At 32.4% G+C, this 25,537-nt stretch overlaps 1 protein-coding gene across 1 annotated transcript in view; it reads left to right on the forward strand.

Moving 5' to 3' along the window:
* The window catches only part of LOC108910890 (fibrillin-1), a gene marked incomplete at its 3' end in the record, with an annotated part of 175,136 nt that overhangs the window by 36,311 nt on the left and 113,288 nt on the right, over positions 1-25,537 (forward strand). The window contains exon 2 of the mRNA XM_023454907.1: positions 19,088-19,143. Coding sequence (XP_023310675.1) covers positions 19,088-19,143 — 56 coding nt within the window. The remainder of the gene's footprint in view (positions 1-19,087; positions 19,144-25,537) is intronic.

Below are 25,537 nucleotides of genomic sequence, written 5' to 3' on the forward strand. Positions count from 1 at the left end.
GCGATAGGTACAGTTTCAAATTCTTTATTTTATTCTGTGCAAATTCATGGAGAAAAACACTGAAGATAATTAAATTTTATTTCACTTGTTAAGTAGGTGTTTTATACAACCCTAAAAACCTTGCTATTGAAAAAATAAAACTTGTTTATTTGGTATGGCTGGATTCAGTTTTCTATAAGCTTTTCAACGAGCCCCCACATGCCTCATGTTTCCATTTGAAAAAAAAAAGTAGGGGTAGCTGGGGATTGAAGAAAAATTAATTATTATATAACCGAAAGATGGGAAAAAATCAAAATCAGTTAACGTGTTTCAGCGTTTTAAAAAAAATTAACTCATTCAAAAGATATGAATTTTATTCCGTACTTCTGGCCATCCCTGTATAAGCAGTGTTCAATTTAAATGTACTAAGAACGGAGAACATCAGTTCAAATAGTGTTATGAATTTTAAAAAAGATGAGAGATGTATTGGGTGTCTCAAACTCGATTGGCCTACTGTGAGGACATAAAAAATTTAAATGAAATTTGGGATACGTGGTGTTAAATGGGATAAGGAAAGCTCAATTTTCAATCGAGTATTATCTTTGGGATTTGACAAAAACGACTAATAGCGTCATCAATTATATTTTTTCCTGAAACACACCCACCTTACATAATCAGATGTAAAGACATCTTCTGTTTTCTTCTTGTCCATTTCTTATTCAGACGAAAGCCATCGGCAACATCTTACACGCGGTAGCAATCTGCCGGTTGAAGAGGGGGTTCTAACAAAGGAAACGTCCATTTGAAGTGGCATTACAGTAACCCAATTTTTTCACCGCTGGCAATTTCCTGCGAGGCGGTAGCTGTAAATGGTTTCTTTGTGTTTTTATCCGTATGTGTTGAGAAAGGATGCTTTCAACGCGCATCTTCACACACTTGAAGAACTTCAGACCCACTTTATATCGGAGAATGAATAACAAACGGCCGGAGACGTAGATACAACAGAACATCAAGTGGCAAGAGATAACAGATGGTGTTTTGTTCAGGTGCTTATCTTCTGATTAAGTAAAAAGGACGAGGATATGTACATACGTTATTCAAGATAGTTTACAGTTGATGCTGCGCGAGACATAATTTGTAGGTTACAAGACATTAAATTATGGATAGCAGGATATCCGACCTTGATTGATTAGAAACAGTTATGTAATGCCCTGACATTGCAATGTACGAGTTTAAGTGAGAAATTACTTTTATGTGTTACTTTAAACGGTTTTTTCTTACACATTTTCTTTTAAATATTTAATTTAACAATCTATGCATTATTAAGTTTTAACATTTTTACTAAGAATCTGCTTTTTACATATTTATTTTTTAGCAAGGAATGGTTTCTTAAAATGATTTTCAATATTAAAGAACACCTTGTACATTATACAATTTATAAATAACCAAAATAGCTGCTCATTTAAATGACAAAATACTAAACCTAGTACTTAGATTTACACGCGTTTTTTTAGAGAAGTCTTTATCTCTCAATGATTACATTTAAAAAAGAGTTGCCAAATTCGTTTTCATACTCTAGAAAATCATATGAAAATTTACATACAAGCTCATCTGACCCCCCATTTCAAAAGTTATATTGTCTAGATGTGTGCTTTTTTCTATTTGGGGGTGAAAACTACCCCTGTACGAGAAAAATGCGAAAATCGCAGATTTACGTATTTTAAGGATTCAGTTCATGTTCAAATATGTTGAATAAAGTTCCTTTCATGTTTTTTAATATAATTTATGAAATGTAATTACTTTTCAACCCTTAAAAATTCTTAAAAACTAACCTTCCATGACCAAAAAAACAGACAGTTTAAAATATTCTTTTGGTGCATTCACAATGTATTTCTTTTGTTATTCATTAGAAAGCTTACAAAGTTGCAACCCTTAAAAACCATCCCTTGTAATAAAATAAACAAAAAAATATTATTGAAAGCTTGAGATGTTTTAATGGTATGCATATGTTGAATTATAAACTTTTTATTGGTTTTCAAATGATCTATGATATATTGCAACTTTTCAGCCACCCAAAAAACCCTTATGGAAGACCTACCTCTCATAAAAAACCCTACCCCTTAATATGTGAGTATGATGATAATTAATTTTTTTAATTTTATTGAATTTATTCTTAATATTTTTTTATTAAATTTATATCAAATTAAAAAATATATATACATTATAAATGGATACGTGTGTGTACCTATGTATATTATTAAAATACTTACTCAAATCAGTTCACAAGTGCTCCAAAATACACAAAGATGATGGTAATTTACCCGCACCGAAAATTTTATCGAAAAAATGCGATTAATTCTTTTACCATAACTTTTGTCCAAAAGGACTCAGGGAAGGCAGTCTTAGAGCTTAGTTTTGAGTTTCTAATGGTCATAACCAGTCAAATTTTGTCCTACTAAAATTTTAAAAAAAGCAAATTGTTCAGTAAGAAAAAACCTACAATTTCTTTTTTATAACTTTGTTAGTTTTTGAAATATTTTGAAAAAAGGTGATTTTTTAAAAAATTGAAAAATTAATCAAAAGTAAATGAATTTTTTTTTTAATTTAGGCGTCTAAAATCGTTCAAATTCCCAGAATCCACTGTTAATACATAATAAAAGTAAATTGCAGAAGGAATACTGTACAAAAAATTCTTATAGAACATTTTTTGCTTAGAATTCGTTCTTCTATCGAATCGTGAGGTTATTTTTGATAAAAAAATTCCCACCTCCAGAAGAGGTGGCATTCACCCCTAGGGTAAAAGCACACATCGGCACTATATAACTTTTGTTTCTTGGGCTATTCCCTAGCTACAGTTCATTCATCTGAAGACGTTTTCTCTTGATGAGGATTTTGCTCTAGTTCGTACTTGAATCATTTCGTAGATAATGATCATGTCTTTTCAAAATATTAAACTAATAGCATCCTTATTATCTTTTCATGAAATGTGTATATTTTGGACAATTTATTAGTTTCTTTTAATTAGTACTGCAACTGAAAAAATTGTTTTTGACGTAGCCTTTTCTAGTGCTATCATGATAAAAATTACCCAATAATCCATAGCCACATTATAAAACCATACAAACTCTTCTTCGTGAACGACTGAAGAATTTACAAGCCGCTTATGCAGACTGAATCGTTGCGGTTTTGGAAAAACGACTGCGTCAATTCGGGGTCCGTCGCGCTCTCGTGATCCGCCGTTTTTGCAAAGATCCGTTGATGCTCTATCTCCGATGGCATTCTCAAGCTGTGCGACAATTAATAAATAAGCTGAAAATGCCCGAACAAAAAATTGACCGCATAGTCTCATCCTAGAACCGATTCTCAATACTTGAATGGCGGTCGAAACCATAAAATTCGACTACGACCTTTCTGTCTGGCCACTGAATACCTTTTGAGAGCATAAAAGTTTTTATTATACAGGGTGTTTCTGAAATAAATTAAATTGAAAAAAAAATCACATGAAGGTTTAAACAAATTTAAATTCGTGCCTCGTGCGGCAGCCAGCTATACGTTTGATATCGAAGCGCGCTATTTTGAAACGCAAACGTAAATAAGAAAAATGATCGCTTATTTTTTCGTTATCTGAAACATGTAAAACTGCGACATTTCTGAGTTGTTTTAAGTAAAAACGACACGTCTTCCAAATAGTGTTTGGAAATTATAAACTATATATGTTTACTGGGAAAACGCTAAACTGAAACAACTTAATTTATCTTATTTTAATCCTACTGATTTAAGCAAATAACACGTTCGGGTTGATGAATGAATGAAAAAACATCATCGATATTTTTCGTGTATATCCTAACATCTCCACACGTTTGTCATCTTGTTCTATTATTAGAAGGAGGAGATTACAGCGTAAAACAAGAATTTGTTTGCAGAACTCGACCACAACAATTACAGGAATATTTGTTTACGCTTTTTTTCCATTGGTCATACCGTGTGGTATTTTTCAATAGGCGTTCGACTACTACAAACTACCATCTACATGCGACTTTGTGACGTAACGTTGCGACCTTCGATTTTCATTTAATCGTTTATAAATTATTTATAGACGGTACGATTTCTATTTATTCTGTTGCTGGCGTGGTTTGTTGGTTATTCTATTTCAAAATTATGTAAATAGTGGTATTTTTTAAACACCGAGACGACTTTAATGCGTTTACATCGTTACATTGTACTCTGGTTCCCGCGGTTGAATAATATCGGTGTCATTATGGCAATTTTTTTAGAATTATTAACTGTATTTCTCGTGGAGTCTCATAAAATATATACTAATGCACGCAAATGTTGATTTGATACATAAATAAAGTCTTCCTTCTTCATATATACATTAATTAAATCTTATCTACTACAAGTAGTTGTAATTAATTAGTTTTACTTGAGGTGCAAAAACGTTTAGGTGAAAAGTTCGTTTACATTCCGGGCAAACAAGAGTTGTTCTTGCATCAGTAGAAAATTTAGCAATCAAATATTTAATCTTGTGGCTCCTAAAACATCAAAATAACTGTTCAATGAAAGGAAAGCGACAGTCACAAAGTAATAATTTATGTACCAATGTTAATTAATTAATTATTGCAGTGTTTTATGGCGTTTGGTAAACGTATCTCTGATTATTTACACGGCATGCAGGAAAAGTTCAAGCATTTGGTGGCGGAATCTGAAGAAATCCAAACAAAACGCAGCGAATAAAATGCTGTAACACAGTTTTTGTTTATGCTGTTCCGCTTCTACGGGTGTTGTATTATTCAATACGGCATTTTTCTCGAGACGGTGACTGAGATACATATATAATCGAAAAACTAAATACCTACAATTTCTTTGCTGCGGTGTTCGCTGGACTGTGCCTTATGTTTAATTCAAGGTTTCGCTATAAGCCTATATTAAAGTCTATTCCGATGCTAATTACTAATATAGATAGCGACGATATTGTGTTGTCTTAATAACAGGCTTATTTGAATAATTGGATAAATGACCCTTATGAAAAACAACGTAAAAAACGGCAGGTCTGATGAATCAGTTGACTCAAAATGTTTTCGTTCATTTACAAATATTTTACAGTTACAGTTACATACTTGTAGTCTCGGGTAAACAATTAACAATTCAAAAGGAACAGAAAAAATTGATTAAAAATTGTTTTCTTTCAATTTTTCGTAGTACCTAAGTACTTAGATAAATTACAGAACATAGTGTATGTTCATTGTTTAAAATAAAATACAGGATGATTCATTTAAAAGAATTGAGTAAATTATGTGCTCGAGTTTTGGCTCGCCCTATATTCAACTGTTGCAATAATAAAGAAATAGCACTCTCTCGTAAAGCTGTACCAATATCAAAAAGTTATGTCTGCAAAAAATTATTGTTAAGTTGTCCTGTTTAGGGTATACAGGACGTTGAAATGGGAATGATTTTCGTATACAATTGACCATAACTTTTGAAATTCCCTTTATAACATAATTAAACCCTATATTGAAAGCATGGGAGAAATGAGCTTAATCTAAATTTGAAATGATATATAGGGTATCTCCTTTAAAAAATGATATGTTTGGTTCACCCTGATAATACATAACACCCTGTACATACGATAATAATTTTAAAATGTGCAGTTTCAAGTTGGCTACAATTTTTGTAAATAACTTTTATTGATATCTTCTATAATAAAGGAGATATCGCACTTCGACGCACTAATGCCGTATTCTTTATCAGCTTCAAGACTCGGAAATATTTAATGTTTTTTTTTATTGGGGTTGTTTCTTAAACATTTATTATTTATCTTGGCTAACTAGTAGCTAGAAACTTTTATATCCTAGATTTTAACAAAAGTTTTTCCGTTTTTTACAATTTTTCGCCCAGTTTTTCCAGAAATTTTAGAGCCCTATTCACGTGCTAATTTTATACAAGTATTTAAATCATTCGTGTGTTCACCTCCAACATCTAAGTAATTGATATTCAACGCATGTTAATTAACCTAATGCCGTTTATTATTGCATTCTTTGAATAGGTATTGGCTTTTGGAACGATTCTCAATGGAGGCATTGAAATTCAGACATGTGGCTGACATGGTCTTTTTTAATAGATCATTTTTTTCATTTGAAATTGTTGTACAGTCTCATTGGAAATTCCGCATCTATTTGTCAAAGACAAATAGTTTTAATTGCATAGATGTCAGTGATCTATATCACTGTATTCCTTCATAAACTTGTCTAAATATGCTTCAAAAATAATTTTTATGTACAGGTATAGTTCCATTCCCACCACATTATTTAGTGACGTCACCACTAGAAGTTCAGTCAATCTAATCAGTCAATTACAAAATTAAATATGTTGTAAAACGGGATTTTATATAATTACACATATAATTGTTTGTGTGTGATATCTGTTTGTGTAATGCGTGTGATTTTAATAAATCTAATCAAATTGTAAATTTGAGTTTAGGTGGAGATATAGTGTTGAGCCGGTGACTTTCGATAATTCTTGCGTGGCAAAAAAACAATGTACTGGCCACCGTGTTATGAATTTTTGTGCGAAAAATCATTCCTAACTTTAACAAGTCCTAACTTAAACAGAATTTTAATACAAATGGTCACAGATGCTCAATGTGGCATTACTATTGATGCACTTCGTATAATCCTTATTAGTTTTCAGAACTCCATTTAGTACCAAAAGGGAATTAAATTCACTTAAATTTTGTATACATTGATCAACTTTATGTCTTAGTTCATCTAAGTTTACACTAGTTTCCTTATAAATCTCGTTATTTAAGTAACCCCACAGAAAACTGTCCAAGGGTGTAAAATCTGGGTTATTTGAATGCCATTGAATATTTCCTCCATTACCAATTCACAAATCAAACCTATTATTATTATTCTTGTATAGTAAAATAAACGGATAAATTTTTCGTTCTCTTTGAAAATTATTTCTTTGTTAAAATAGTTCGTTATAGGAAATAAATTAATGTCGATAAATAAACTTCTGTCAAAATCATTTGTTTGTTCCGCGTGCCTCGTCCGTAGCCACTGCGATCCGTCAGACATAAATTTCCCTCCTGTTTTTTCAAAAATAGTTTTAAACTGAAATATGTCGAAAAGTTCTGAATCAAACAGTAACATATTATACAGGATATCCCCTATACCTGAAATGACTATAAAATTTCAATTGTCAAAAAAAAAATCATTCTTCACAAAAATTTTTGCTTGTCCAGAAGCCCTTGGCAAGATAGTCATTTGTTCAATTTAATGTACCTACAGGGTGTTTAAAAATTTGGAAAAGGTAAAAACAGTAGTACCATAAATGTTAACGCTACATAAAAAAGTAATGGGGAAAACTTCATTGGAATTAGATTTTATGTTTAAATATGAAAGCATGGCCTTCTAGTTAACACTCGACATTCTGGGATATTCTATTTTTTAATACTTTCGGAGAAGACATTCTATTTAAAAAATATTGCTTTATTGAAAAAACAGATACACATGTTTGCATATTAATAATTTATTTTTTATAAAGGGGGATCAAAAACCTCAAAAACATTAATCTAACATTTATTTTGAGAACACAGCAGAATCAGTATGTACGCGCCATTACAAAACTATTCTCTGTACACTCTTTCTTTCAAGAAGCCCCAAAGGAAATAATCAAGCGGCGACAAGTCAGGGGACCTTGCTGGCTAACAAATAGGACCATATCTTCCTATCCACTTCTCTCGAAATTTTCTGTTAAGCCAATTGCGAACTAGAATTGTTGAGTGAGCGGGACATATGTCTTGTTGGAAATACGCTTTTCGGCTATATTCCAAATGTTCTTCTTCTAATTCTGTCCAGAAAAACGTGTCTAGCATCTCCAGGTACGTATATATTGATTTAAATTTGCTTCAAAAAGGTATGGCCCAATTATTCGGTTGAAAGTAATCGCGCACCAAACATTTACTTTTTTGAACCTTTGACTTCTTGAAGTAACTGTAAAGGATGAATTTTCGTGCGACCACAAACGACAGTTTTGCGACGATACCACTCCATTGGTAGAAAATGTGGTTTCATCAATTCATCAATTATATTTTTGTGAAAATGTCTATCTACCACAATCTCTAAACAGAACTCCAAACGATGTGCATCATCACCAACTTCTAGAGTGTGAATTACTTTTGGTTTGAAAGCCTTAAACTTATTTTCTACCAAAATCCTCTGAATATGTGTCTTGCTAACATCGATTTGTTTAGATATCTTCCTTAGTGACAATCTCCGGTTTTCTTCTACCGAGTTCAAAACTAGTATTGTGGCTGCATCATCGTCATCGTGTCTCTTTTTTGACCTTTTTACCTTTTTTACATCACCAGTTAAATCAATGTTTCGAATTAGTTTTCTCAGATTTTGGCGGGTAACTTTAACATCTGAATATTTTTCATGAAACAATTCAATTGCTTGGCTATAGAAATGTTACCGATACCGTAACATTTAACAAGATAAATGTTGTTTCAATTGTTTTTTCTAATACTGTATTATAAAAATTCATAAAAAAAAAACTAAAATAAGTTGTCAGATTATAGTGACTAACCCTGTACATAAGAAAAATCTTTTATTGTTATTTTTTCATAAAAGAAATAAGGAGTTTTTCTGGCCAAGCAAGAATACATAAAATCCTATAACAAAATGTGTTTATATTACCTAAACCTTAACAGATGCTTCCTTGTATATTCTTCATTTATGTAAAAATATTATGGACTTAAAAATATTTCAAAAAACGACAAAAACGCGGAATTCTCTCATATTTGGTGTCCCCGGTACAAAAGTCTTAAATCATGACAAAACCTTAAAAATACCCATTTTTCAAAATCCAGACTCACTCTGCCGGTTTATTACCGTAAGAGTTAGCGAAATACTTAACAGCTTTGGTCATGCGGATATAAAATTCCGTATATGCGTTGTTTATCGCCCGACCGAGTGATTTAGAGGTTCCTAAAACTACCGTTACGAATTACAGATGGACCATCTCGATCGGGGACCATATTGCCGATCACTGTTATACCAACGAAAAAAAGCCTATTCTTTCGCTGCATCTCATTAACGATCGCGAACGACGTCGTTAAACCCGCGGTAAACAAGGCCGGAAAAAACCCACTCGCGGCTAATATCAGAGATATAACCTCGCCTACAACGCGGACCTAACGATGCAAAAATGATGATACAGTTGTGAAATGTATGCAGTAGTTGCGCAACAGATTAGAACTTTTGAGCGTAGCGGCCCTAAGGCGACCTCACCGTTAGATTTAGTTTTATTGCCTTTCACATTTTGATATCACCGGGCGCTGCATATCCGCTAATAAAACAACTCGAATTGGCAAGGTTAGAGCCGCGCGCTGAGGCTGTCCGAATGCCCTCTTACTTTGCGCGGAACGACGAAAAAATATAACCTTTAAATTCATGTGTTCAAGAGCGGCGCTAGTGTAAAGTTCATCGCAATTACCGAACGTCAAAAGTTGTCGGGACGCGCGTTGTCGGATTGAGAACCGTTAACTTTATTTGGTGTTCGCGTGAAGGAGACCTTCCAGAATTAACAGATTGAATTTAATTCTTAATTAAGCATAAAAACTGCTGTTACTTTCCTTTTATTTAATTATGGTTTGAGCGATAGTTTTAGGCTAGATTTATCAAAACAATGGACAGCTTTATTAAATTTATAATTTTGTTTTCAGTTAATTATTATTAGGATTAAAAAAATTAATGAGAAACCAGATGTGACCAACACGAAAATATTTTGACAGTTTTATTAATAATTAAAATTTGTTATTAAAAACGCAAACACCTAAAAACCTATGCGACAAAGACGCTGAATTAGAAGATTTGATTGAGCTTATTTTTTCAGGACAATGAAAATATGTAACGTGGAACCAGTGGTTCCACATATGTTTGTTTTTCGTAAACCAACGAATTTCTTAAATCTACAGGTTATGTGTTCGAAATACGCAACTGTATCCGATCCAAGTTATTTGTTGATTTCATTTTGATAACTCATCAAAAACAACATAATTTCACAAAAATTGTTTCAAAAATTCAAAAGCATTTGATGCTAGCTCAGGACACCCTTGCTTTGTTTCAATTAAAGGCTGGCCTTTTACAGACAATCGCACTTTTAGTAAGACAATGATAGAATAAGAAAATCCATCTAAATTATAAAAATGTTTAAATACAAGGATTCTATTCATTTTTCGCCTCGTCTTCGCAGTGAAAGATCACGGGGAACATGTAAACATCAGAAAAATTACCATTCCTGTTTTGTCCAACAAATTTGTGAAGATATTCAATAATTGTGATTAATGCCTGTGTTAATAGTTCCCTAAAAGCTTTTTACGGGGTGTGATTATGTTTATAGCAACGTATGCGATTTTCTGTATGTTCGTGAAAAATTCAGGAAACATACGACGTAATATGCTGTTTTTTCTTATTTTCAATGTATTATCTTGTCTTATAATCTGAAGAAAGCTTAAAGCTTATATAACTGATACAGTGAAGAGACGTTGTTTCTAACTTACTTGGATTTTTCAAAATGCTGCACAAAAAGTTGTACATATAAACGCCACCCCCCCCCCCTCTTAAGTCATTCAAAGTGCGAGTAAAACACATTATTTTAACAATATTGTTGTATTTATCTAAAACAAAATTATTTAATTTCTATTGAACACTTAAAATTATGCTCCTTCTTTAAGTAATCATAGAGCTCCTTCTGGAAAATTTTTCAAACTGAACAAATTTAAACTGCAATAACCACAATTTTCAAATTAGGATGGTTACACTGTAAAAAAATTGGTGTGAGTGAAAGCAATAAAGGTTCGGAGTGAATCCACTGAGTAAAATTATTGAGTACATATAGGGCATTTTGATCATTTTACTAATTTGTGATTGTATTCAAACTAAAACTGAGTACTTTCACTCAAATATAGGTAATCCTTAAATAAATTTTTCAAGTAAACTTGTATTTGGTGCACTTGTACCTAAATCAGAATAAATGTCCTCATTACTGAGTAAGTTTAAATGTATATTAATTTCGAGTAATTTGAATGGTGCCGTGAAGATGACACCACTTACATATTGCTTCTGTAATCTCGACCAAAGTTGATAGGGGTCCGTTAGATGCTCTGGAAAAGCGCGATCGCCAGGAGAACAGGCCTTAGCCGGCGGCGGCGGTCTCAGCTGGCGGGTGTCAGCCAAGACAGGAGGAGGCTCCACGAAGTGAATTAATTTCTGAATATCCTAATTAATCAGTTATTTTTGCACTCAATATTTAGACAATTAAAAACCAAGTCTGAGTAAAAAATGACTCAATAATAATTAAATTTAAATCATATTAGAGAAAAAATCAACTTAGTTTTCTACAGTAATTGGTTCTATTTTCGTTAAAATTTTCATTGTTTCATTTAAAGATACTATGAGTAGACGGAAGGGGGGGGGGAGGGAGGTGAGAGAACAATGCCACAGAGAAACATCTAATCTAAAAGGTGATCACAACCTCAAATAGTTGGAGAACCACTGCTTTAAAGAAATAAGTACTCAAAATTTGAGAACAATCAATACAAAAAATGAAGAAAATAAGAAAATATTTCCAAAACACCACCCTTAAGTTCTTTATTTGCGTTCTTCTTTTATGCTGGTATTATGGTTTTTGGATTTTCACTCGTGAACTGAGCATTTTGCGGAGAAAGTTTACCTTAAGCAAGTTTTGTTCAAATTTTACTTATACAGGGTGTCTCCGGATTAAATTAAACTTAAAATTTATTTTTGTGTGATCAAAATAAGAAAAAAATTTCCACATAGGATTGTCCATAAGCTCTTCGTTTTCTAGGAATAAGATATTGAAATAAAAAAAAACACATTTTCTAAAATATATTCTGGAAAGTCGATTACTAATTCCTAATTATGTTTCTAAGAAATTATTTTAATGAATATTTACATTGTCTCTAAAATCGTAATTCAAAAATAATTCTTTATCGTAGAAACACAAAATTTCTAAGCCTCAAATTTTTTCTGCATTTTCATTGAAACATTGTATTTAAAATTTCATTTGTAACAAAAAAAAGTTCTTAAACATTTTTTGGAAAAAGGAGTCGTTCCACAATTATTAAAAATTCATTGATAACAATAAAGAATGAGTCGCTTTTCGAATAAAATGAAAGAGGTCTTTTTTCTTAAAAGTACCAGAAGTACCATTAATATTTAATTGTGGTGATCTTATTTTCAAAATATCCTGGGGCTGGAATTTACAGTGACAGTAAATCTCTATTGTACCTTCACCACACTTTAACTTTTTTATATATAATAATGTACCTTTAATTAATTAGGTCATTCGGCCAATTTTCATCATTCTACGTCAAGCATCGTTAGAGATATTTCACAAAGTGTGTGTTTTTTTTTCAATATTCCAACACCATTTATCTTGAAAACGAAACATTCTTTCATAGTATTTTTTTTATTTTGTCCACTCAAATTAGATTTTTAAATTTGTTCAATTAATGCCGACCCATCCTGTATATCTACAGGTTGTTCAAAGTTGTTTCCTTTTAACCAATAGATGATCTCAGAATTGACAAAAAATTTTGTTTTTATCTAAATAACTGTCCAATTTAAATAAAATTTTGATAGAAACGAATGAACTCATTTAACCTACTCGAAATACAGGGACACCATGTATATTTTTAAAGAGTACACTGAAAGAAATGCGTTTTATTCTTTATTAGAATTCTATATACCATTATAAGACCATTGTATACCATATGCAACAGTTAAACAGGTGAATACAACGTTTTTTATACCCTTTACGAAATAATAGCAATAACTGTTATTAAAGTGTTCCATATCGTTATTAGAACATCTAGTACTGGTTATAAGTTTTATAATAATAAATGTATTAAACTGTTGTATACTCTGTATGAGTTAAAAACATATGACATTAAGTTTTCAGAAATTTTATTGGATAACTGTAATTACAAGCTAAGGTTCTAATGTAAACATACATAAAACATACTTTTAAGCATTAAAAATGATGACAAATCGCTCCCAAAACTGTCCAGTTTATTTTCTTAGCAACGATGCACCCGTATTTTCTTGTATTACATGAGAATTTGCACTATAACTCTTCCACCTTAAGAATGAAGCATCCCCAGAAAGGTTGAGCTTCTTTCCATATAATTTTATTTCCTCTGGTTGATTGACTTTATACCCATGCTCTTCTTTGTCACCGTTAACCTTCTGTTCCTCCATCTTATGTAAAACTTAACATCAGCGATTTCTAATAGGACCTACAAAATAATAATTTTTAAGATTTAGACAAGATTTACATTTGAAAAAACAAAACAATTACAAGCCATAAAACAGTTAGATACTTACATAATAATTTTCCATTTCACACAACGCGATATGATCATGTATCCCACAAAACATGTGCATATACTGTCCATTTTCATCAAACTAGACGTGTGTAAGTCGATGCACAGCGGACTGTCGGAAATTTTACGATTGTTGTATTTTCTCTTCTTGAGTAAAGATAATAAAGACGTTGTGGTTTTGTGTGTTTATTTTGACAATGATTGAACATGTATGGACAATAAAAGTGGACTGTATAAGATAGTTGAGTACCGTTCTGCTTCATGCATAGCATGCTACTGAAATCTTAGAAGGGAAGGGATGAGCTCGTGCGGCGAACCCTAAATCAGCGGCTGGAATAGCCAGGTTTCTTATTGAGTCGGCGCACTTCGCTCTCGGGTCTGACATATGATTATTATTACAAGACTATGAATATAACTTAACAACGATCATAACCGATTATGCACCGAGAGGTAACGATCACTTAACCATTATAAGATGCTTTTTACACGTTAAAAACAGAAACATATTCAGTATAAGAACGAATAATTCTGTTAATACAATTGTTATATACAAATTCGGATACTGGTCTTTATACAACAAATCTTCCCTACTATACAATTGGAACATAAAGTCTATAACACCTAATAATGTATAAGTAATTCATTATAACCTTTATTTCATAGATGCATAAGGTGTATTAAGCACCTTCCAGTTAAACTGATTGAATAATGAGTATGGAGATGATTGCTTTTTTTTAATAAAAGTTGCATATTGGTTATAAAAGTTTTAATATGTGCTATACACATTATTCTAGATAAACAGTTTAATACGCCCATTTCTTTCAGTGTATATCTACTACTATATCCTCAACCATTCTTTAATAACTCCTTTGTTTTTAGTTAATCTTGAAACTAAATGTACTTTTGTTGCAATATCGCTGTTAAAATAATGTTTTTAACTTTAAAAAAAATTAAAAGGGCCTTTTCCACACAATGAGTTCTACTGACAAGTTGCATAACAACCGACCAGTTTGTTTAGCTACCCACCGAACCATAACACATTGTTATTCAAAAATATATCAGTTGATACAGAGTTGAGTTAGACTAACATGTCAAGGTATCCTCGAGCCTTATTCGACTATGCAGACGTCACACCGGTACTCAAAGGTCAATTAGGCATGTCTTTTCCGATCTTCCGATGCTTACGGTCGACCCCGACCGCACCGCAGAAAAAATTAACGATATTTTAATGACCCAGCCATGAAGATTCATTCTCCGGATCTTCCGCGTGAGAAATCAATTACAGAGCCAGGTTGGAAATTTAAAAAAAAAACGCATACCCGACGGAGATAAGGCGACCAATTCGAGGTGAAAGTGACGTGGCGTGTGTGCAGGTAATTGTGACCGCATAAGTACCCGTTGTTTGCTTAGGCCAAGTGGAATATATAGATTAGACGTCATATACACGCCCAGCTATTAATAATTGTATTAATAGCAGTACTTAGTTGTATTAGTAGGTGTTGGAATCGAACAAAAATTATGTTTTTCCGTCTGCTTGGGCAGGATTACAGAAATTTTCCAGTGAAATCCACTCTGCTAGGTGTTAATAACTGTTTACATGGAAATTCAACAAATAGTAGTTAGTCTCGTCGCGGTTTAATAAAAAAAAGGTAAACAGTAATCGCATAATGCATCTAAACACTTAGATATAAATTAATAATCGGTAATTACTTCCATAAAAGTTTTACCTATCTTTCGAATAATTCATCGCAAACGCTAAATAGTTCACCGCATTAGTTATTTTGACTTTTGATCTTACTTTAGCGCTCGTTACAAGGTAACCGTTATTGAACTATAGGTTGGTTTAACAATGAATTTAGTATAGGTATAATTTTCATGTAGATAAATTTTAATTAACGATTTCATAAGAACTGATATTTAACATAATTCGTCTGGTGGAACTAATTGAAAATATTAAGTTTGAATTAACTTTCATTGTGTCGAGAAATATTTAGTACATTAAAAATTCAGTAGCGTCCCAACAAGAATCGAAAATTTAAACAATTTCAATACAACTTAATTTGAAAATCTTTAACTTGTTATTAATTACTTCTTACATCAATAAATGACAATTTATGACATAAGTAAAATATTTAATTATTAAAAAAGCAGTGATCCCCTAAATATCCAATTAGTTGCAGGAAAGATATCCCTTCTTAAAATAATGCAGTAGGACAGAACCTAATTTTTTTAACAGTCCCGTCATTTTCTGTCTTATCACTAGACATCTATGGTCAAGCTGTGTGCCGCTCTATGCTCACAATACACAATGCTACTGACTGCCATAAAAACACTTGCCATACACTCGACCAAGCAAACCGTCAAACTGACTCACACACGCATAAACGACAATGAAATGCACACTGAAAGAAATGCGTTTTATTCTTTATTAGAATTCTATATACCATTATAAGACCATTGTATACTATATGTGACAGTTAAACAGGTGAATATTGGATATAAAACGCGTATTGCTAGCACAGTTGTATAGTGACTATAAACCTTATTCTTTATTAAATTATTGTATAACTAGTATACAACGTTTTTNGAATTAACTTTCATTGTGTCGAGAAATATTTAGTACATTAAAAATTCAGTAGCGTCCCAACAAGAATCGAAAATTTAAACAATTTCAATACAACTTAATTTGAAAATCATTAACTTGTTATTAATTACTTCTTACATCAATAAATGACAATTTATGACATAAGTAAAATATTTAATTATTAAAAAAGCAGTGATCCCCTAAATATCCAATTAGTTGCAGGAAAGATATCCCTTCTTAAAATAATGCAGTAGGACAGAACCTAATTTTTTTAACAGTCCCGTCATTTTCTGTCTTATCACTAGACATCTATGGTCAAGCTGTGTGCCGCTCTATGCTCACGATACACAATGCTACTGACTGCCATAAAAACGCCTGCCATACACTCGACCAAGCGAACCGTCAAACTGACTCACACACGCATAAACGAAAATGAAATGCACAGCCAGCGTCTCTCAGCAAAAAACCTCTGCTGACAGGGCATTAGAGTGCCGCTAGATACGTATCGAATAAATTGATCGATGCGAAGCTTCAGATCAGAGGAAGACATGTACATATTACTGTACAATGAAGCGCATAGTGGTATTACTAAAATGCGAAGTATATTAATTTCGAGTAATTTGAATAGCGCCGTGAAGATGGCACCACTTACATATTGCTTCTGTAATCTCGACCACAGTTGATAGGAGTCCGTTAGATGCTCCAGAAAAGTGTGATTGCCAGGAGAACAGGCCTTAGCCAGCGGCGGCAGATCTCAGCTGACGGGTCTCAGCCAGGACTGGAGGAGGCCCCGCGAAGTGAATTAATTTCAACACTGTATATCCTAATTAATTATTTATGAGTGATTTATTGTTGCACTCAGTATTTAGTTAATTAAAAACCAAGTTTGAGTAAAAAATTACTCAAAAATAGTTAAATTTAAATCATATTAGAGAAAAAGTCAACTCTAATTTGGTTTTATATAGGTACTTAGAATAGAGTTCAAAGTCGCTCAATTGATAGTTAGCAGTAACTCCGATTTGTGTAAAACTCACTCATTTCTGATGCAATAGATTCACTCACAATCAGTTGTACTCATACTAATAGAGTGAAAATTTCACTCCATCCGGTGCCGACAGAAATTGATACATTATTGAGTAAAATTGAATGAAATTTGAGTGAAATTTTTTTACAGTGTATATATTTTATGATAAGTTCCATGTGAAATATTGCAGCAGCCCTAAAATTTCCGATCTCTACTTGTCACAAAGATATAATTTTTTAATTTATTAATTCTTGGCAATATAACAAAGTAATAAGTTAAAAAGAGTTCCTTCTGCACTGTTTTCTTTTCTATCTCTGTTTCAGTTACGTTTTTCTTTTACTTGCAAAATAATGCGACATTTCCCATGCAACTTTTTTAAACATTTTAATTTCATAATCACCGACGAAAAATTCTCAGTGGCAAAGGAGAACTGTGAAATATTGCCATCCACAAATTAGTCTTTTATGTCTTGAAGTAGAGCTGCTCCAATCTATTGCAGGAATTATTAATTCCATTTCGGGTAAATATAGCGTTGCCCATAAGCAAAGTGTTCTGGGAATACGTGAGGTGCAGCACTGGCACTTTGACGGCAATCTCCGTAAATTAATAACATGTCAACTAATTCACTATTGTCATAGAGGTGGGCCATTTTAAGCGAAATTATTCAATAAAAGGCCCGGTCAAAATTGATGATAAAATTGACTACAACAAGCAAAAAATAATTACCCTGTATTTATTTTTGTATAAGAAACGAGAATCCAAAGACGAGTAAAGCCACCGGCACCCCTAAATCTCATTATCCAGCTCAAGTAAGCAACAAGAACGCGTTCAGGCACGTACCAGGAATTATGTAATTATACGATATCCATCGTGACTTCCCCAAGATGAAAACAAAAGATTGGTTCCTAGAAAGTCCAAGGCGGAGCATAACTAAGGTATTCTTTCCTCTAAAGAAGTTAATTAATCGATGATATCATCATTGGCCTTTTTAATAACATTCGGTCGTCTGATCGAACGTTGAAGTCTCCTAGCTGTGTCGGCCTTAAAAATATATAACCGCGGTGTAATATACCTATTGACTTTCTAAATAGCTTAGTATCAGCCAGCGTATAAAGACGACATTGTTTTTTTACATGTGAACTTGAAAACATGAAAAATACTTTAAGAATAATATTTGCTGTCACAATTTTATTGTTCTTCGCTTAATTTAGGATTAAGCATAAAATAAATTGTGAGAAAAAAATCTCAAGACTTCTAATAGCTCCTTATTAAATGCTAACCTTGTCCAGAAACTATCATTTCTTACTTAAATATATTAGAATTTTATATACTAATCACACATTTACCTAAATTCAATATTTCTCCAGTTGATGACTTGGCTTTTTATCTACACATTGAATAAACTTGTTAAAAACATTGGCTAAAACAAAAATATTATAAATACTGTATTATGATATCAAGTTTTATCCATCTGATTAACATTTTCTCTCGTATCTAAAGAAGTATTAAGACAGTTTAATTATTATCTTAAATATCGACACCTGAAAGAAGCCAGCAACTACTGAATAATAGCAAATCAAAAAGGATAGGTATTAATAAAAAGTGATGACGACATTGTAGCAGGTGACATTTAATTTATTTCATGCCTAACCCATCGTTGAAATCTCCTTTTACCAATGACGTTATACATACAGAAAAATGTTCTGACATGTCATCGTAATTATTATATATAAAAAAACTTAATTATTGCATGATCTATTAGAAAAACGTATCAAGATATTTTATACCGATATAATTAACCAGGCACTTCCATTAATAACCCTTCCGACACGTCTAATCGATCGTTGAAATCTCCAGGACATATCAATGATGTATATGTAAAAGATCCCAGAAAAACGTTTCAAAGCAATATAAGCCCAACAATGTCCTCTGATATTAAATCTTCTAGGCAAATATAAGTTGACGACATTGAACACCATTTGCTGCTAACATATTGCGATCAAAACCAGTCCTAGTCCAACGAAAAAAAGTCCCCCTAATTTATTAACTGTGTATTATTATGCCTAACCGTTATGTTTATTATTTTCAGCGAAAATGAAGATGATTCTGCCGCTGGTCGTTTGGACAACATGGCTTCATACAACGGTGAGTCCTTTATAGATACCTAGGAATACCATGCGCAACAATCTAATTAAAATATTATAGAAGCGCGCAAAAACACTTTTCATTACGGAACATCTTTGGAATGAGTAGTATAGGATAAGTAGTTCTATAAGAAATGGGTTCTGATTTGCTCCGACTGATGCAACATGACCGGGAAAAAGCTCGATTGACAAGATTCTCGTACTAATCGCTAAATTAGTTTAATAACGATCATCCTTAATGTGTACCGTTCTCGATGATCTAATCAAAAAGATGCTGTCTTGAAGACATCAATTAAATGATTCTACTGGCAAAAATAATGATACAAGTTCTTATGACAGTTTCTTGAAAACTCATTTATATTTTTACTTTATATTTTGCCTAATATTTTTTCGATTGTCAATTTTTTCAAATTTCGTACAATTATTACTAGTATGAAAAAATGTTATGAAAGTTGTGTATCATATAACTATTTTCTTCGCATTTTCAAGAAATTAAATGGCTCAAAATGTAAGATCACTAAAAAAGTTCTTCGTGCGAACCGTTAAAACCAATATTAACCAGGCGGGATCTGTTTCAAAACACTCATGTATGGATGTTTTATATAGTATCGCTAATTTTTGCTTTAATGCCTTTAAAATGATATAACAAAACATAATTTCAATATGCGCGCTTCAAAACGTGTGCTAAACTTATTATTAAACAAATAGTGAAAAATATTGGAAAAAAATCAATTTTTTTTTCTTTTTTTAAACACAGTTCAAAAACTATTAATTTTAGCGAAAAATTGAAAAGGAAAAAAAAATTCGTAATTAAATTTTACACATGATATACCTATTTTCAAGAGCAGAGCAAGAAATCTCTGTAACTCGAGACCATACATAAACTGTACGAGACTTTGCCACCAAGCCATCCGTGTAGTAAATAAGATGGTTTGAAGAAAAGTACTCGAGTAATGAAGGAGGGTGTACAAGAGACCTAATAAGGCCTAGGTAAGTGCCGTGGTGGAAGACAATTCCACCACCCCTCCGACATACATACATACATACGTATTTTCAAATAAAAAAATACAACACAATTATTGCAAATATAGCAAAAACAACACAAAAAAATGAAAAAAATTATAATATTTTTGCGATTTTTTTAAAGTACTTATATTATAGGTAGGATCTTCATACTTGTCCAAAAAATCTTTTTATATAATAAAACATCACACCAATTTTCATTAAAATCGGTCGTACCTATAGTTTTCGAGTAATAATTGCAATCTAGATTTTTGAAAAAAAATTGAAATTTTTACAAATTTAACTGAGCCTAAATTAAGACATCTAGATACTTGAAAATTTTATCACATAAAAAGTGCACTCAAACTTTAAAAGGCGTCCAGAAAAATTGAAATCCGTTAATTAGGAGAGCCGTGGTAATTGTTTAAAGATATGCGTACGTTTTGCGCTTATAAATGAACTTAGAATAACTTTCTAAATTCATTATAATTATATATTTTCTTAAATTATGCTGTTAAAGTACTCAGAAATATGCTTCTTTAAAAAAAAAAACGTGGTGATTCGTTATTTGGTTTCAGAGTTATAGTCGATCAAAGTTGACCGGCATTTGTGGTGTAACTACGAGGTCTGGAGAGCTGTTTTTTAAACAAAAACCTTTGTCATTCCGAGTACTTTCCGGGAGTGAATTTGCAAAACTTGCGCCCTTGTGCAACCCATATAAAATGTCGATTAAAACTATTTGACCGAACATGAAATTCACGAAAAATGTTTGGGTGGTAGTGGTGGGGGGTCGAGAGCTCGGCTACTCCGGACGACTCGAAATTAAAATCGCGCGTCCAAAATAGCGGCGCGCTTAAAAATTTTGATTATCTCGGCTTCTAAAGGTCCGATTTTGATGTTTTTTTTTTTTAAATCGATGTCTCGAGCTGAAAAGTCCAAATATCGCATTTTCAAATGCGAATTATCGTTAATTATCGACCTATTAACGTATTCAAAAATCTGGATAGCAAAATTATTACTCGAAAACTATTGGACCGATTTTAACGAAAATTGGTGTATTATTATATCAAAAAAAAATTTTTTAGGCCAAGTATGAAGATCCTACCTATAATATAAGTGCTTTTAAAAAAATCGCTAAAATATTGCAATTTTTTTCACTTTTTTTTGTTGTTTTTGCTATATTTGCAATAATTATGTTGTATTTTATTATTTGAAAATAGTATATAATGTGTAAAATTTAATTACAAGTCTTTTTTTTTCTTTTCAACTTTTCTCTAAAGTGAATAGTTTTTGAACTGTGTTCAAAAATAAAAGAAAAAAAATTGAATTTTTTCCAATTTTTTCACTATTTGTTTAATAATAAGTTTATCACACTTTTTGAAGCGCGCGCATAGTGAAATTATGTTTTGTTAAATCATTTTGGAGCCATTAAAGTAAAAATTAAGAATACAATAAAAAACATCTACATCAAAACAGATCCCACCAGGTCTATATTTAATTAATTTGCAATATAACCGAAAAACAATTTGAACGTAAAAGACGATCATGTTCTATACATATATGCATTAATTTTTTTTAATTTTTAAATTTAAAAATAGTGGTCATAAAATATTAAATGCGTTTTTTTTTCTCGGAAATGATTATCAATTTGGAATAAGACATATTTGTAAGATACTTTACATTCTGAACATGAAAGATGAAGAAAGTTTTGTGGAGAAAAATTACCTCGTAATGTAACATAACCTCAAATATAGGGGGAAACCGTATTTTTACACATTTAGGTTAAAATATCTCGAAAACCTGTTAGATTCAGGTTCGGGGCAAAAAACCTACAAAAAAGTTCTGATTTAAAATTGTGTCGGTTTGAGTTGATAATTGAATAAAAAATATTGGGATTACGTAACTCCGCTAACATTGACTTCTTAAGACAGTATCATTATTTTTATTAGTAAAATCACTAGTATAATTTGTTACACAGTTTTGAGACGCATCTTTTTTATGTTAATTGTGGTATTTGAGCACCCGTAGCAATATAAACTTTCCGACGCCTATGCTTATTGCAAAATCATTTCCCATTCAAAAGTATTCGATTAATCTGTATGCAATTTTCACGTTAAATACTAAGGAACTATTCTTCGTGTTACATAACACGTTTCAAAGGAACAATCTCGTGGCGTTTGCGCGTCATGATATATATCGCTGCTTTATAAAAACGCATTAACCACCATCCTCTCAAAAGTTGATCTCAGCAACACAAGCCGATTGAATAAGTAATTATAAAAAAGAAACGCGCTCGGTTACACGTTGCTCCATTCTCACTTTCCACCGATGAAGTTTGTATATCCACCGCTAAATTTCAGCTCAGATCCATTTAAATTATTCAAATCGAATGCGCTTTCGATCGTGTTCATACCCGGTCACTTTCTCCCGGCCGGGTACAGCGTATGTCCAGTTACTTTTTATAAAACGAACACGCAACGGTGCAATTGCGATATTTTAAAGCGTTCCGTCTTCGGGAACTAGGTCAGGGATTCGAAACGGAGAGAAAAATACACAGCAGATACGTTGAACGTGGAGTTCTGTGTATGTATAAGGCGTTCGTATTTCTGCTGGTTATACAGTGCTCCAGATTCTTGCGCTTATATGTCACTGATTCAAATTGGGGGAACTCATTGATTGGGGAACATACTTCAATTACACAGGCACATACAAAAAGTGGTTTGTTCCACTGAACGAGACCATTTTTTGCATTTTGATGTACAGAAATCGAATCTGTTATGGGAAATACTCCAGTTTTTTTTCTAAATTACCAAAAACCATCGCAAAAACCTAAAACGCAACCAAAACTTTGCATTCAGTAGGTTTTTTCTCAGCCTTTAAGACGAAACAACATTATGTCATATCATTTGTGCATTTTATGATTTTAGGTATTCATTTACACTTGTAATCCTTCAGCTTCCGGTGAACACCAGAAAACCACTCTTAAAACCTAAAAGTGAGCAAAAAAATTCCATATTCGGTGGATTCAAGTAATAAACTTAAACCACAAACTTACAATCTGAAGATTCACACATCCTACAGATGAAACAAATGAGATATTAGAATCCCCTACCCCTGTAGCAATAAAATTGGTACAGTTTTAAATTTCTCTTTGGGTGCAGCCTTGTAGAAGTGTTTATATATGTAGTCATGGTTTTCCCTTTGTTTCTAAAGGTAGCTGAAAATGAATTGAGAAAATCGTCTCAACTGCATCCAGGCTACAGGAAATCCATTAAGTGGTTATTAATTTTTGTTTTTATATTATATTTATTTATTAATTTCTTTTGACCATTTTGGACACATTGACATGTATATATGGTAAGTCACATTTGTAAATACACATTAAAAATAATCTACATTCACGTCACAACATTTGAAAAATTTAAAATTTGAACTTGCGTTATGAAAAATAATTCACATTTACAAGGAACTAAATTAAGCGTACAATGTAAACTTTTATCACAAAAATAGCAATGACAATATGTATCTATTGCCTGAAATTCTATTATAGTCACTCAACTATTCTTTTCAAATTTGAGATAGTCTAATACACTATAAAAGGCATTACCCAATAAAAATTCTTTTATTTTGTTTTTAAATTTACTATAGCACGTAATAGTTTTAATATTGTTTGGCAGTCTATTGAATAAAACAATGGCATTGTAATATGGGGAGCGTTCAAAAAAAGTGGTGCGATGTTTTGGTATGCTTAATAATGAACCCCCATGCCTAGTGTTGTATGAATGGTAATATGAGCAAGACTTAAAAAGATGTTCATTTTTTTTAGCAAAAGTAATGCATTTCAATATATATATCGACGGTAATATGTAACGAGCGTTCAAATAAAAACGTGGTCGAAGTTGGCTCTGACACATTGGACGTAGGGAGTAGCTTATAGCGACCAACTTAACCTCATTTCTCAACGAGCTGTATAGCAGCTGTCAGTTTCAATAACGTTAATGACTATATAACTTTATTTTAAAGAATAATCGTGATAACAATAACAAACAATTAAAGGAGCTGCGGAAAGTGTCCCCCTCCTTGTTATAACAATAAATTAAAGCAGCTGCTGAAAGTGTCCCCCTCCTTGTTCCAAGCACTTTTCACACCTGTTCCTCAAAGAATTAAAGACATTTTCTAAGATGCTCGGGGTATTGTTAATTTCACGAATCTTGTCTATAAGTCGAGCCTGCAGATGGTTTAAATCAGGAATAGGCAGTTCAAAAATAGTGTTTTTAAGGTAAGGCCACAAAAAGAAATCACACGGCGTAATATCACATGACCTCGGTGGAAATTCATGTTCAGCATTGAGACTTATTAGTCGATTTTGGAAAACTTCCCTCAACATATTCATCGTCTCGCCTGCCGTATGTGCCCTTGCGCCATCTTGTTGAAAGTAAAAGTTTGTAATTTCGTTTTCTTCCAGCTGGTTAACAAAAGGAGCGATAATTTCTTCTCTATACCTTTGCGCAGTAAGAGTACCATTAAAAAAAATAGGTCCATAAATCCTCCTTCGATTGAGAGCACACCAAACTCCAATTTTTTGAGCGTGTAGAGGGCCCTCGACAAAAAAGTTATCTGGTTTTTCAGAAGACCACATTCTCATATTCTGTGAGTTTACGTAACCACTTAAATGAAACCAGGCTTCATCAGAAAAAAAGGTGATATTATGAAGTTCACCGTAGTTGTTTAAAAACCATTCACAAAATACAGCCCGTCGCGGAAAATCAACTTCATGAAGTTCTTGCTGACAAGTTAAACGATAGGAGAACAAACGCAAATCTTTTTTTAACACTGTGTGGCAGGTACCGACTGATACTCCCACCATTTGTGATAAAACACGTACAGAAGTTCTTGGCGCATTTTCCATTATTTGTTGGACATTTTCTTTTAATTCTTCAGTCCGCTTTTTAGGTCGGCCGCTTCCTTCTTTTCTTGTTACACTGCCCGTTTCACGAAAAACATTAACACAACGCTGAACTGCACTTTGAAAAATTTTGTACTCAACAACGCCGGGAAATTGATTTTGAAATTCTATGAAACATTCCTCAATAGAATACTTCCATATTCCATCAATCTTGCGTCCATTTCTAAAGTAGGACTCTATGATAAACACTTTTTGTTCTTGAGAAAACACCATTTTAAACGCTTTTTAAAACGAAAATATTCAAATTGATAGCGGCGATATAGCGCTTTGACAGAGACGTTTAAGTTCATTTGCTATACGCTACGCCCTACGTCCAAATTTTCAGAACCAACTTGACCACGTTTTTATTTGAACGCTCGTTATATCGCTCTATTTTATTTCACAATGATCTAGGTATGTCTTTTCTTTTTTCTTTCATATGTATCTG

This window comes from Anoplophora glabripennis, unplaced genomic scaffold, assembly GCF_000390285.2.
Source record: "Anoplophora glabripennis isolate ALB-LARVAE unplaced genomic scaffold, Agla_2.0 scaffold401, whole genome shotgun sequence".
In the NCBI taxonomy this organism is placed as follows: domain Eukaryota; kingdom Metazoa; phylum Arthropoda; class Insecta; order Coleoptera; family Cerambycidae; genus Anoplophora; species Anoplophora glabripennis.